Below are 15,678 nucleotides of genomic sequence, written 5' to 3' on the forward strand. Positions count from 1 at the left end.
AGACTTTGTGAAGGCTTAAAGGAAATGAAAATGTAACATGTCAGATTAATTACATTCTTACTTTTTTTTAAAGAAGGCTCAGAAGGGAAGGGTCATCATACATAAGGCACTCAGTGTAGTGGAAGGGGCTTTGGAGCCACACACCTGGGTGGGAATTTCAGTCCTGGCACCGACTAGCTAAGTGGCTTCAGGCAAGTTACCCAGCTTCTCTGAGCCTTGAATTCTCCATTTGTAAGTTGGAGATAGCAGCACTTGCTTTTAAGTTTTGTTATAAGCGTGAGATAATATTCCTAGAGCAGAATGCTGGGCACCCAGCAGGTAGTGGGTAAATTCTAGCTGCTTCCTCCTGTCATGATCGCTGTTGCTAACCACACAGTGTGCACATAAAGACATCTAAGATTTTATTCTTTTTTTGCAAACATTTGGTTGTCATTAGTTTTACCACTTGATAGATGAGAAAACCTGAAAGCACAGAAGTTAACTGTTGGCCAAAGTCTCGTAGTAGGTCCATGACCCAGTAATTTCTTACATTGTTAAGAAAATGGTGAGAACATTTTCATGTGCTATGATGAAGATGCAGTTGAGTTCTGGGAAAACATTCTTTTTCATTATTATAATTTGTTGTTTTCTTATTTGATAGGAAGGGAACGATTTGTATCATAAGAAAATATAGACTTGGGAATCCAGAATGGGGTTAACAGTGTTTCTTTGTCTCTTCTTCTGGTTTTAACCAGTTTTAGGATTTATTCACTTCAGGGGGGAGGGATGAACTCTGCAGAATTCTTACTGATAAGCAGAAGACTAGAAATCTTGGCTTAAATTGCTTCCTTGCTTGTTTCTCTGCATTGAACAGCGTGGCATGGTTTAGAATACACAGAAGTTATTTTGAGTGTTCTCCAAGAGCTATTTCTGGTCCCTGGACCTCTTGGAGGAAAACCAGTGTAAGCAAAAACTACAAAAGCAAAACGGGTGGAATCCTGGACTTGCTTCTGTCACTGATTCTGGGTGGGTGTGCCTCTCCCAGCCTCAGTTTATTTACCTGTTAAGTGAGAGGATGGGACCAGGTGACCTCTGTGATCCCTTCTAACTCAAAATTCTCTGATTTATATTCTACTATTTGAAATAAAGAAGAATGAACTGGTGAACTTTACCAATAAATCCGTAAAGTAAGCATTTTTAGTCGTGCTAGAGAAAGAATCCAGGTGCGACTTAGAACTGGTACTTCTCAGTATAAAGAATTTGCCACTCGGACCTTCCCATCTTTCTTTAGCATAAACCACACCATCAGATCACAGGGATGAGATCTGAAAATGTCCTTTTGGTCCAGCACACTCTCTTGCCAACCCCCAGACCACACCAGGTGGGCTTCTCTGCTCTCAGACCGCAGCAGGACTCTCCACCTTGGGTCAAATGTTGGGATTAGATTTGAAGACTGTTCTTTTCTTGTTCCATTCCCAGGCAACACTCATGCTTTCCTCACCGCCCACTCTCCCGGCCTCCTTTACTGCCTTGTGTATTTACGGACTGTCTGAATAGACTGTAGAGAGATTCTGTAGGACTGAGCTGCTCACGTACAGGCTGTGGAGTCAGACAGTCCTGGCTTTGGGTCCTGACTTGGGCACTTACACTGTGTGCTTAATAGCAAGCCATTTGACCTCTCTGAGTGTGAGTTTTTTTCATCTGTAAGACCAGAATGTAAATATCCTCCTTGCAAGGTTATTAGGAAGGTTAGATGAGATATTATATGCAGAGCACTTAGCGTAATATTAGGTATATTGCAAGTGACCAAAACTTCAAGTCTATTATTGTTTTCCACATAAAATAGGATCTCAAATGTTTGTGAAACAAATAAATAAAAAAGAACCACTTCTTCAGAACATTCCAATTAAATTCAGATAAAAGGTGATGGAAAGAGTGCCATGAAGGTTATGAGACAAGCAGCATCTTCTTGAAAGTGTGTCTCAGACTGTCACAGGGTGGAAGGCAGAGCGTGCAACAGGTACACTGGGATTCAGGAATGAACTCACCCCTGACCAGCCGTGGGGCAAGAACTGGCCCTCAGCCCAGTATTTCCCGTTGATGAAGAAGCAGCCTGCAATCATGATGAACACCCACACTGCCAGGTTCAGCACATTGAGTACGTTGTTGAAGCCCACGGAATTCTTCACCCCCAGCGCGACAATGATGGTGACGATGACTGCGATCACCAAAGCCAGAAGGTCCGGGTATGATTGTTTTCCTTTCCCTAGAGTGGAAAGACATGAGCTAATATTGTCCAGGGAGAAGAACTCCCAGGCCTACCCCAGTGCATCTGCACTCAGCTCAGAGAAAGGGGGTCAGTTTGTTACAGAGGGAGAAGGAACTATGTGTGTGTGTGTGTGTGTGTGTGTTCGCCTCCACTGTGGTCCACAGGTGTCTGTTTGCAAATGGGAAGGTTTTGGTGTATAGGTGAGGTGGCCTAATATCCTGGACCAAAAACTGGGACACATGATATGACAATTACAGCAGTGCCTGTGGAACCATCGCACGGAACATCCAAAATCAGGACTGTCCCAGGACATTCAGATGTCTACATGGATCTGACATGTTATTTGAACTGTTTTATCTTCATTGTTGTTTAGTTTATAGTCCATAAATTTCTCTTTGTTAGCAAATTTAGAAATATGTGTCTTTGAAAATTATTGGAAGAAGGGTGTTCTTTCCATTTGAGTGAATGTGGTTGCGGAGAAGATGGCCGGGGAACATGCCCCGCCTTTTTGGTCTTGTCTGTTGGCCAGTGGACTCCTGCCCTCTATAGAATGGAGACGGCACTGCCTCAGCAGTCACGCTCCTGGATTTCAGCTGAACTCTTGCCTGTAACCAGCTGTGTGGCCTTGGGCAAGTGCCTCCTTTCTCCGGACCTCATCTGTAAAGTGAAAGGGCGGGCTACCTGATTTTGGAGGACACTTTCAGACCTAAAATTCTATGAAATCATTATACTGAGAAAATGTGGTCTTCATATTTGTTATCTTCTCATGGTATCTAGGTGCTCAGCATTTTGGTCAGTTCTTCTGAGATAGGGGCACCAAAGTCAAATGACTTGCATGCAGCCACTGAATTAGTCCCTGGAAGTTCTGGGGCAAGACCCCAAAGCTTCCTCAACTGCTGTTTAGCTTCCCTTGAATGTGAAGGGATAGTCAGACATCAGGATGGAAAGTGGGTGGTAAGTGAGGCTCAGAGCCTGAAGTCTCAAGGTATTTGTTACATGAGCTTCTGACTATTTAGTATTCACTCATTTCGGTTACTCATCCATTCTGTTTCTTTTAGAAATACATTTTCTTATTTAAAAATTAATGCATGCTTATTTATGAAAAATTAAAAAGTTCTAAGGAAACCACTGGAGAAGTTCCTTATAGTTCTTTTTCCTGTATTAGTTTTATTTTTATATAGTTACTAACATGATGCACGTCCAATTTGTATCCTTTGTCATACAGCATCGCATCAAAAACATATTCCATGCTATTACAGCAGTCTTCCTGGTCTTCCTTTTAATTGCTAGCTATATAATATGCTGCCCTAGTTTATGTAATCATTGTAGAATATTTAAGCTGTTTCTAATTTTTTGTTATTATAAATAAGGCTGTGATGAACATCTTTTCATATAAAGCTTTTATGGAAACTAGAATAATTTCCTTAGGATAGATTCAGAGGGGAATTACTTGGCAAAAGACGATGTATTAAGGCCCTGGATACATTTTGCCAAATTGCATCCTGAAAGAGGAACCCATTTATTTGGCTCAGCAAGTTTGCATGTTGGGGTTAGAGTCTGTGGCAGTCTCACCCAGGCCGTTGAGGGTCCCCACGCTGTCCGCCATCCGACGGCTGACCGTGTGGTTGGCCAGTGAGTCAAACATGCTGCTCAGAGCGCTGGCGCCGGCCGCGGTGCCAATCAGGTACTCCAGGATCAGGTTCCAGCCGATGAAAAACGCCACAAACTCCCCGACGGTGACATAGCTGTAGGTGTAGGCCGACCCCGTGGTCTTGGGGACGCGGACTCCAAACTCTGCATAGCAGACACCTGCATGGGACACACACATGGATGATAGATTTCAGGAGATGAGCTAAACTTCTGATGGCTAACCATCTTGGGTAGAAAATACTGGAAATCTCTGGGATCTTAGAACAAATAGGCAAAGTTTTATATAAATGAATCAATTCAAAGTTCTAATGTGTCCCAGCTTCACTTCTGGAAAACTTTTTAACCTGAAAGAATGCCAGAACTAATTCTAAGGAACTATTAGAAGCTGATCTTCTTCATTAGGAAAACTCCCGGTTATCGTATGTGTCTCTGTCATTGTTCCTTAGGTGTCATATATCCTGAGTGAACATGGATCTAACTCATTATGACCCCACAATTGATGGCACCAGGGTTAGATTATGCTAGCATTCTTCTCTTTCATTTTTACCTGTTACAAAAGGTGTTCCTCATTTGAGAGTGATACCTCAAGCAACCCTCGAAAATCCTGTACTATACTGTCGAGTGGGCTGGTAATAACAATGCAAATATAAATAAATGACTAGTTATTAACTAGGAAATTTAGCACATACAAAAGATAATTTAATGAACACTTTTAGAGTGCCTACTGTGTGCTTGGGAGGGTGCTAAGTGCCGGGACTAAAAACAAGACAAGTGAGGCAGGGACCTGCCTTCAAGGGGAGCTATACCAGGAAATCAGCTCATATCGTAGGCTGTATAAACTCAATAATGCAGAGACGTACAGGAACAAGGAGAGCAGAGATACGACATGTGCCTCAGCTGGTTTTAAGGTATATGGAGGAATTAATTGCACTCAGAAGGTGGAACATGAGGCAAAGACATGGTGGGGAGAGAGATGAGGAAGCTTTGGGTGGAGTGGGATGTGCCTGGGGGGTGCTGGGAGGATCCGAGGCTGGAGAGGCAAGCAGAAGCTATGTGTTTTCCAAAGTGGGTCAGGGCCTCCTTCCACCAGAGTCATCTGTTGAATTGTAGTTTCAGGAGATGGAGACCAGGAATCTGCATTTTAACAAGCTCCCCACTTAAATTTGAGAAACACTGGTATATTGCCTCATTTTTTTGTTTTATAGAATTAGAGATCAAATTAGAAAGAGACAGGGAATACACCAAACTTCTGGAAGTTGGGAGAATATTCTACATTGTACTAGGAACTCTGGATTTGGGGCCAGTGGGTGGGGTACCAAGTGGAAGGACAGACATAAAACAGCTTGGAGGAGACACACCAGGAGTGGGATATAGGAGGAGGTAGAAGGGAACTCAAAGTAAGCTTTACTTTCAGTCCCAGTTTTGTTAAGAGCCAACCTTGAGGTTCTCTCATCACAAATCAGGGAAAAATTGTTCACTCTTTTGTGACTAAAGAGAACAAGTTTCTTCTCCTTTTGAAGGGAGTAAAATCAATGCAAGGAAGCAAAAACAGAGCTGTCAAAAGCGTGGACACAATGAATGATTAAATGTGATGCACTGTCTCTTTTCCTTCCACTCAGTGGCATCAGTGTCAGGGCGTCCGTGTGGAAGGAGCACTGGACCAGCTGGGCTGCCCTCTTGTCTCAACTCTACCTTGAACCTGTGTACCCCTATATGTTGTTTCCTTCCTTGTAAAGTAAAGGAATTAGGCTGGAATGCTCTCTTAAGTGTCCTTCTACTCTGACAATCGAAGATTCTATTATTATATGGAATTTTGCTGCAAAATATATTGAACATAATTTTCTTTTACATTAGTTACTGTATTGTCCTGTATTACGGAGATGCTCTCAAGGCTAGCAAAGCTGTTTGTCCCTACCTTGAATGGCCTAGGCTGCTGTTTATTTTGAGTTCCTATGTCATCCCCCTTCCCTCCACTTTGTAAAATAGTTTTCATCCGCTTCCTGGAGGTCAGACTCTCAGTTGTTTCTTCTTGTTGCTGTCGCAAGGCTTACATGGAGCAGTCGGACCTCCTCCTATTCTAAATTGCTGCTTCCAACACCTGATGTTTAAATTGTTAGGGTGAGTCTAAAATTAAGAGGAAGTGGTGTCAGAAGGAAGGCCCGAGGAACTCTATAAGGAAAGTATAGAGTGTGTAAGTGCTGAGTGTGAGACCTGGTGATATTTTCTTGGATGCTTGGCGGACTTGTGTAACTTATGTGTTCTTTTCTCCTGAAGGGAGTTGAGTTTGCACATACAGTAGGTTTCTTTTTAAGTGCAGTATAAGGAAGGGCTTAGGAGGTAACTAACTTATTCTCTGTAGTGCAGGATCCACATCTTTACCCAATAATTTATTTTTATGTTTATTTATTTATTTTTTTCTTATTAGTCATCCATTTTATACACATCAGTGTGTACATGTCAATCCCAATCTCCCAATTCATCATACCCCCACCCCCACCCCCTGCCGCTTTCCCCCCTTGGTGTCCATATGTTTGTTCTCTACATCTGTGTCTCAATTTCTGCCGTGCACACCGGTTCATCTGTACCTTTTTCTAGCTTCCACATATATGCGTTAATATATGATATTTGTTTTTCTCTTTCTGACTTACTTCACTCTGTATGACAGTCTCTAGTCTCCATCCACGTCTCTACAAATGACCCAATTTCGTTCCTTTTTATGGCTGAGTAATATTCCATTGTGTATATGTACCACAACTTCTTTATCCATTCATCTGTCGATGGGCATTTAGGTTGCTTCCATGACCTGGCTATTGTAAATAGTGCTGCAGTGAACATTGGGGTGCATGTGTCTTTTTGAATTATAGTTTTCTCTGGGTATATGCCCAGTAGTGGGATTGCTGGGTTATATGATAATTCTATTTTTAGTTCTTTAAGGAACCTCCATACTGTTCTCCATAATGGCTGTATCAATTTACATTCCCACCAACAGTGCAAGAGGGTTCCCTTTTCTCCACACCCTCTCCAGCATTTGTTGTTTGTAGATTTTCTGATGATGCCCATTCTCACTGGTGTGAGGTGATACCTCATTGTAGTTTTGATTTGCATTTCTCTAATAATTAGTGATGGTGAGCAGCTTTTCATGTGCTTCTTGGCCATCTGTATGTCTTCTTTGGAGAAATGTCTATTTAGGTCTTCTGCCCATTTGTGGATTGGGTTGTTTGCTTTTTTAATATTGAGCTGCATGAGCTGTTTATATATTTTGGAGATTAATCCTTTGTCCGTTGATTCATTTGCAAATATTTTCTCCCATTCTTAGGGTTGTCTTTTCGTCTTGTTTGTAGTTTCCTTTGCTGGGCAAAAGCTTTGAAGTTTCATTAGGTCCCATTTGTTTGTTTTTGATTTTATTTCCGTTCCTCTAGGAGGTGGATCAAAAAAGATCTTGCTGTGATTTATGTCAAAGAGTGTTCTGCCTATGTTTTCCTCTAAGAGTTTTATAGTGCCCAGTCTTACATTTAGGTCTCTAATCCATTTTGAGTTTATTTTTGTGTATGGTGTTAGGGAGGGTTCTAATTTCATTCTTTTACATGAAGCTGTCCAGTTTTCCCGGCACCACTTATTGAAGAGACTGTCTTTTCTCCATTGTATATCCTTGCCTCCTTTGTCATAGATTAGTTGACCATAGGTGCATGGGTTTATCTCTGGGCTTTCTGTCTTGTTCCATTGATCTATATTTCTGTTTTTGTGCCAGTACCATATTGTCTTGATTACTGTAGATTTGTAGTATAGTCTGAAGTCAGGGAGTCTGATTCCTCCCGCTCCGTTATTTTCCTTCAAGACTGCTTTGGCTATTCGGGGTCTTTTGTGTCTCCATACAAATTTTAAGATTTTTTGTTCTAGTTCCATAAAAAATGCCATTGGTAATTTGATAGGGATTGCATTGAATCTGTAGATTGCTTTAGGTAGTATAGTCATTTTCACAATATTGATTTTTCCAATCCAAGAACATGGTATATCTCTCCATCTGTTGGTATCGTCTTTGATTTCTTTCATCAGTGTCTTATAGTTTTCTGCATATAGGTCTTTTGTCTCCCTAGGTAGGTTTATTCCTAGGTATTTTATTCGTTTTGTTGCAGTGGTAAATGGGAGTGTTTCCTTGATTTCTCTTTCTGAGTTTTCATTGTTAGTATATAGGAATGCAAGTGATTTCTGTGCATTAATTTTGTATCCTGCAACTTTACCACATTCATTGATTAGCTCTAGTAGTTTTCTGGTGGCATCTTTAGGATTCTCTATGTATAGTATCATGTGATCTGCAAACAGTGACAGTTTTACTTCTTCTTTTCCAATTTGTATTCCTTTTATTTCTTTTTCTTCTCTGATTGCTGTGGCTAGGACTTCCAAAACTATGTTGAATAATATTGGTGAGAGTGGACATCCTTGTCTTATTCCTGATCTTAGAGGAAATGCTTTCAGTTTTTCACCATTGAGAATGATGTTTGCTGTGGGTTTGTCATATATAGCCTTTATTATGTTGAGGTAGGTTCCCTCTACGCCCACTTTCTGGAGAGTTTTTATCATAAATGGGTGTTGAATTTTGTCAAAAGCTTTTTCTGCATCTATTGAGATGATCATATGGTTTTTCTTCTTCAATTTGTTAATATGGTGTATCACATTGATCAATTTGCATATATTGAAGAATCCTTGCATCCCTGGAATAAATCCCACTTGATCGTAGTGTATGATTCTTTTAATGTGTTGTTGGATTCTGTTTGAGTATTTTGTTGAGGATTTTTGCATCTATATTCATCAGTGATATTGGTCTGTAATTTTCTTTTTTTGTAGTATCTTTGTCTGGTTTTGGTATCGGGGTGATGGTGGCCTCATAGAATGAGTTTGGGAGTGTTCCTTCCTCTGCAATTTTTTGGAAGAGTTTGAGAAGGATGGGTGTTAACTCTTCTCTAAATGTTTGATAGAATTCACCTGTGAAGCCATCTGGTCCTGGACTTTTGTTTGTTGGAAGATTTTTAATCACAGTTTCAATTTCATTACTTGTGATTGGTCTGTTCATATTTTCTATTTCTTCCTGGTTCAGTCTTGGAAGTTTGTGCTTTTCTAAGAATTTGTCCATTTCTTCCAGGTTGTCCATTTTATTGGCATAGAGTTGCTTGTAGTAGTCTCTTAGGATGCTTTGTATTTCTGTGGTGTCTGTTGTAACTTCTCCTTTTTCATCTCTAATTTTATTGATTTGAGTCCTCTCCCTCTTTTTCTTGATGAGTCTGGCTAATGGCTTATCAATTTTGTTTATCTTCTCAAAGAACCAACTTTTAGTTTTATTGATCTTTGCTATTGTTTTATTTCTATTTCATTTATTTCTGCTCTGATCCTTATGATTTCTTTCCTTCTGCTAACTTTGGGTTTTGTTTGTTCTTCTTTCTCTAGTTCCTTTAGGTGTAAGTTTAGATTGTTTATTTGAGATTTTTCTTGTTTCTTGAGGTAGGCTTGTATAGCTATAAACTTCCCTCTTAGAACTGCTTTTGCTGCATCTCATAGGTTTTGGATCATTGTGTTTTCATTGTCATTTGTCTCTAGATATTTTTTGATTTCTTCTTTGATTTCTTCAGTGATCTCTTGGTTATTTAGTAACGTATTGTTTAGCCTCCATGTGTTTGTCTTTTTTACGTTTTTTTCCCTGTAATTGATTTCTAATCTCATAGCATTGTGGTCAGAAAAGATGCTTGATATGATTTCAATTTTCTTAAATTTACTGAGGCTTGACTTGTGACCCAAGATGTGATCTATCCTGGACAATGTTCCATGTGCACTTGAGAAGAAAGTGTAATCTGCTGTTTTTGGATGGAATGTCCTATAAATAGCAATTAAATCTATCTGGTCTATTGTGTCATTTAAAGCTTGTGTTTCCTTATTAATTTTCTCTCTGGATGATCTTCATTGGTGTAAGTGAGGTGTTAAAGTCCCCCACTATTATTGTGTTACTGTCGATTTCCTCTTTTATAGATGTTAGCAGTTGCCTTGTGTATTGAGGTGCTCCTATGTTGGGTGCATATATATTTATAATTGTTATATCTTCTTCTTGGATTGTTCCCTTGATCATTACATAGTGTCCTTCCTTGTCTCTTGTAACAGTCTTTATTTGAAAGTCTGTTTTATCTGATATGAGTATTGCTACTCCAGCTTTCTTTTGAGTTCCGTTTGCATGGAATATCTTTTTCCATCCCTTCACTTTCAGTCTGTATGTGTCCCTAGGTCTGAAGTGGGTCTCTTGTAGACAGCATATATATGGGTCTTGTTTTTGTATGCATTCAGCAAGCCTGTGTCTTTTGTTTGGAGCATTTAATCCATTCACGTTTAAGGTAATTATTGATATGTATGTTCCTATTACCATTTTCTTAATTTTTGGGGGTTTGTTTTTGTAGGTCTTTTTCTTCTCTTGTGTTTCCACTTAGAGAAGTTCCTTTAGCATTTGTTGTAGAGCTGGTTTGGTGGTGCTGAATTCTCTTAGCTTTTGCTTGTCTGTAAAGCTTTTAATTTCTCCATTGAATCTGAAAGAGATCCTTGCTGGATAGAGTAATCTTGGTTATAGGTTTTTCCCTTTCATCAGTTTAAGCATATCATGCCACTCCCTTCTGGCTTGTAGAGTTTCTGGTGAGAAATCAGCTGTTAACCTTATGGAAGTTCCCTTGTATGTTATTTGTCATTTTTCCCTTGCTGCTTTCAATAATTTTTCTTTGTCTTTAATTTTTGCCGATTTGATTACTATGTGTCTCGGCCTGTTTCTCCTTGGGTTTATCCTATATGGGACTCTCTGTGCTTCCTGGACTTGGGTGGCTATTTCCTTTCCCATGTTAGGGAAGTTTTCGACTATAATGTTTTCAAATATTTTCTCGGGTCCTTTCTCTCTCTCTTCTCCTTCTGGGACCCCTATAATGGGAATGTTGTTGCGTTTAATGTTGTCTCAGAGGTCTCTTAGGCTGTCTTCATTTCTTTTCATTCTTTTTTCTTTATTCTGTTCCGCAGCAGTGAATTCCACCATTCTGTCTTCCAGGTCACTTATCCGTTCTTCTGCCTGAGTTATTCTGCTGTTGATTCCTTCTAGTGTATTTTTCATTTCAGTTATTGTATTGTTCATCTCTGTTTGTTTGTTCTTTAATTCTTCTAGATCTTTGTTAAACATTTCTTGCATCTTCTCAATCTTTGCCTCCATTCTTATTCTGAGGTCCTGGATCATCTTCACTATCATTATTCTGAACTTTTTTTCTGGAAGATTGCCTATCTCCATTTCATTTAGTTGTTTTTCTGGGGTTTTATCTTGTTCCTTCATCTGGTACATAGCCCTCTGCCTTTTCATCTTGTCTGTCTTTCTGTGAATGTGGTTTTTGTTCCACAGACTGCAGGATTGTAGTTCTTCTTGCTTCTGCTGTCTGCCCTCTGGTGGATGGGGCTATCTAAGAGGCTTGTGCAAGTTTCCTGATGGGAGGGACTTGTGGTGGGTGGAGCTGGCTGTTGCTCTGGCGGGCAGAGCTCAGTAAAACTTTAATCCGCTTGTCTGCTGATTGGTGGGGCTGGGTTCCCTCCCTGTTGATTGTTTGGCCTGAGGCGAACCAACACTGGAGCCTACCCGGGCTCTTTGGTGGGGCTAATGGCGGACTCTGGGAGGGCTCACACCAAGGAGTACTTCCCAGAACTTCTGCTGCCAGTGTTCTTGTCCCTTGGTGAGCCACAGCTGCCCCCTGCCTCTGCAGGAGACCCTCCAACACTAGCAGGTAGGTCTGGTTCAGTCTCCTATGGGGTCACTGCTCCTTCCCCTGGGTCCCGATATGCACACTACTTTGTGTGTGCCCTCCAGGAGTGGAGTCTCTGTTTCCCCCAGTCCTGCCAAAGTCCCGCAGGCAAATCCCGCTAGCCTTCAAAGTCTGATTCTCTAGGAATTCCTTCTCCCGTTGCCAGGCCCCCAGCTTGGGAAGCCTGACGTGTGGCTCAGAACCTTCACTCCAGTGGGTGGACTTCTGTGGTATAAGTGTTCTCCAGTTTGTGAGTCACCCACCCAGAGGTTATGGGATTTGATTTTATTTTGATAGCGCCCCTCCTACTGTCTCATTGTGGCTTCTCCTTTGTCTTTGCATGTGGAGTATCTTTTCTGGTGAGTTCCAGTGTCTTCCTGTCAATGATTGTTCAGCAGTTAGTTGTGATTCTGGTGTTCTCGAAAGAGGGAGTGAGAGCATGGTCTTCTACTCTGCCATCTTGAACCAATCTCTATATACCCAATAATTCTTATATTCTGTGAGCGTCTTCTCTCCATCCTTATTTACCACCTGATAATGTACAAGGCTTATAAGTAGAATTTGTCCAAGGAATGATTTTGAAATGGGCATCCGTTTGATTGCAAATTTAATTTGGAGAGCCAATATTGTGAAGTTTGGGTAGTCAAATGTTCTCTCCTTAATATTTGATATGACAAATTAAATTAAAAAACACCCAATTCACCATCAGAACCCACTGACCAAGGGTAATTAGCAAAGAGCCAAGTCTTCTTTATGTCTTGTGTAGGGACCTGCCCCTTGATCTCCTGGATCGGAGGAAGAGGCCCTATGCTGTGCACGGTGCAGGAACATATAGAATCTTAGTCACTCATTTCCCCAAACCTGCTTGGATCCTGATGACTGGAGTTTGGGGAGAACAGTGGGACAATCAATAAGCCACTAACCATGTAAGACAATTTCTGCTACCATAAATCATTCTTTGGGACACATTCTCATTTTGAACACATTGTGAGGGATTTTATTTTTGAAGCCTTCTGATTTATTTGTATGCAGGAATCCAAGCTTTTAGTGGACACTAGAAAGTTTCCAGCTTGGCACTGAAGCTCAGTGGTCAGGAGTGAGTGATTTCAACCCCAAGTATCCTGGAAAAAAACTGGAAAATGTTGTTAGTCATTCATCGTTTGTTTCAACTATCTCATGTGTAAGAGAGACACATTCAAGGGTACCTTTCTAATTTCAATGAGAAATAAAAACCACGGAAAGGGAAGCCTTGTTTTTCATCCTAGATTATGTGGTAACCGAGTGTCCAAAGGCAAGTTACTTACCTCACATGGGTAAAACGAGGGGGCCAACTAGATGAGCTTCAGGCTACTTTCTCATGCTATTGTTCTTTGATTTTACAGCTAGAAGCAACTCTTAATCATTTGGGTCAATGGGGGAAACCCTGTAGGAAATACTGCAAGCCAGTAGTCTCGGGAAAGGTAGTACTGCCTCCTAGGGGAAATTTTGGAAATCTGTGAGGGTGTCTGTGGTTCACATGATTATTGTGGGCACTCATGGCATTAAATGGGTGGGAGCCTGGGCTGTTAGACATTCTGCAGTGTGTGGGACTGTCCCACCGAATGAGGCATTGTCTTGTGTCTTACATGATTCCGAAGGTCCCAGTGGACATTCATGTAAGAGAAAAACTGTTTATGATTTCTGAGCTTGAATCTATCTTCATTTTACATATTAACACAAAGCGTTTTTTTGGTATGGTTTTATATACATTGAATTTTCCTGGGATGTAACAACTGGGTAGATTAAGGGACAGTTGTAATTTGTTTTGTCTCGGAATTTACCAGGAGTTGCTCATCATTTGGGAAAACCACATCAGCAGCAGCTCAAGACTCATGGTCTTTGAGCAGCAAACAGCACACCTATGTGAAGGTACATTTGTAGCAGTTGCATTCATAGTGGTTCTACAAATGACGGCAGGCAACTGACGACTCTGTTATGTTCCCTAATGTACTTATGCCCCAGCATTCACATGCTGATATATTATTTTTATCAGAAATTACTTTTCTTTCATTTATCTTCTATACAAAGGGCATGGTGATTTTTTTAAAAAAAGTTAGTGTTTAGGAAGGTAACATTATCTCTAGTTTGCTTTGCAGAATGGTAGAAAAAGAATTGCAGTGTATTTATTATCTAAAGTTGATTTGGTGTACTAGGATGGAGAATCACTATTCTAAATGTGAGAGAAGTTTATAAATAATCTCTACTCAATTTAGTAAGGCATTTCAAAAATTTCTTGCCCCAGAGTTACCTTCCCAATCATATTTGCCTTATGCTATTATCAAAGTGACTTTGCATTCCTTGGCTATTCATCAAGTGGTTGGAGAGGGAGAGGCATATTGATTCCAAAAGTATAACCGTGTAGCTGGAGAAAATCAATAGAGAGTACAATGTCGGGGTGCAGATGGCCATCAACGAGCCACAGCGTGCTGCAGAGAACATGACGGAAGTTTTCCCATTAGAGTTGTTCAGAAATGGCAAGTCCTCGAGCAGTATGGAGGATTCATTTCTGCAGGACTACAGAGAATAGGAATGGTTCCTCATAGCCTGTAACTCTGATATCCTTTTCGGTTATCTACCTTTTAAGTATATTGTAAACATACCTCTGTTCTCATTTTGTTATCCCTAGTATTCTGTTTTATTTCCATACCTAGAACTATTTTTGGTTAAATTGAGTAATTCCCAGCCTGAAGAGCAGTCAAACTTAGGATTTACACATTGAAAAGTGGGTTGGGACAAGATACCAGAAGATTCCATATTTGAAACATTCTCTATCAATCCCTTTGTGAGTACCCCAAATATTGTGTGATTTGACGTTCAGAAGAGTTTGGTTCCTTTCAGTGTGAATTTCTTTTTAACTCCGAGAGTCTATGGTCCTATCATATATAGGTATAATAGGCCAGGCTTCGGTTAGATACTCCCAGGGAGCCTACAAACAACATTGAACTTTCTAAACTTGTACCTAAGACAGCGCTGCCCAAGAGTTAAGATGATCTCTGCAAGTTCCTCCCCGTCTAATGTCATCTTGTCATTCACAGCCTGCCCACCCTGGTTCTCTAGTACCCTCTCAGGACGAGGAAGCAAAGATTCTCCACCCTAAGAGGGTGTAAAGGAGAGAGATCCCGCTGGTGGTAGGTGAAAGGTAGAGAAGGGTTTCTCCACTCCAGAAATACGTTTCCCTCTTCCTTCCACCAAAGAAAGCCATCAGACAAATAAGTACTTTTTAAAAGTGTACTTGTGGAAGCAACCTAAGTGTCCATCTACAGATGAATGGTTAAAGAAGATGTGGCACATACATACAATGGAATATTACTCAGCCATAAAAAGAAACGAAATTGAGTTATTTGTAGCGAGGTGGATGGACCTAGAGTCTGTCATACAGAGTGAAGTAAGTCAGAAAGAGAAAAACAAATACCATATGCTAACCCATATACATGGAATCTAAAAAAAAAAAAAAAAAAGGTCATGAAGAACCTAGGGGCAAGACGGGAATAAAGACGCAGACCTACTAGAGAATGGACTTGAGCATACAGGGAGGGGGAAGGGTAAGCTGGGGCAAAGTGAGAGAGTGGCATGGATATATATACACTACCAAATGTAAAACCGATAGCTAGTGGGAAGCAGCCGCATAGCACAGGGAGATCAGCTCGGTGCTTTGTGACCACCTAGAGGGATGGGATAGGGAGGGTGGGAGGGAGACAGAAGAGAGAAGAGATATGGGAACATATGTATATGTATAACTGATTCACTTTGTTATAAAGCAGAAACTAACCAAAAAAAAAAAAAGTGTACTTGGGCCTGGGAAGATTAAATCTAGTGGTTATTTACACCTGAACACCAATTACTCTACTCAGATAAAGAGAGGTTTTCCCATTACCATGTAGTTTAACATATTGACTAATTCCCTAACCTACTTATCAGCGAATTTACTAATTTCCTGAATAA

At 40.6% G+C, this 15,678-nt stretch overlaps 1 protein-coding gene across 1 annotated transcript in view; it reads right to left on the bottom strand.

The window, feature by feature from the left end:
* SLC7A14 (solute carrier family 7 member 14) overlaps positions 1-15,678 on the bottom strand; it is a 127,962-nt gene that overhangs the window by 42,187 nt on the left and 70,097 nt on the right. The window contains exons 3-4 of the mRNA XM_082458961.1: positions 3,821-4,057; positions 2,028-2,245 (exon numbers count right to left, since the gene is read on the bottom strand). Coding sequence (XP_082315087.1) covers positions 2,028-2,245; positions 3,821-4,057 — 455 coding nt within the window. The remainder of the gene's footprint in view (positions 1-2,027; positions 2,246-3,820; positions 4,058-15,678) is intronic.

This window comes from Balaenoptera physalus (genome assembly GCF_965194825.1).
Source record: "Balaenoptera physalus genome assembly, chromosome: 4".
Lineage (NCBI taxonomy): Eukaryota > Metazoa > Chordata > Mammalia > Artiodactyla > Balaenopteridae > Balaenoptera > Balaenoptera physalus.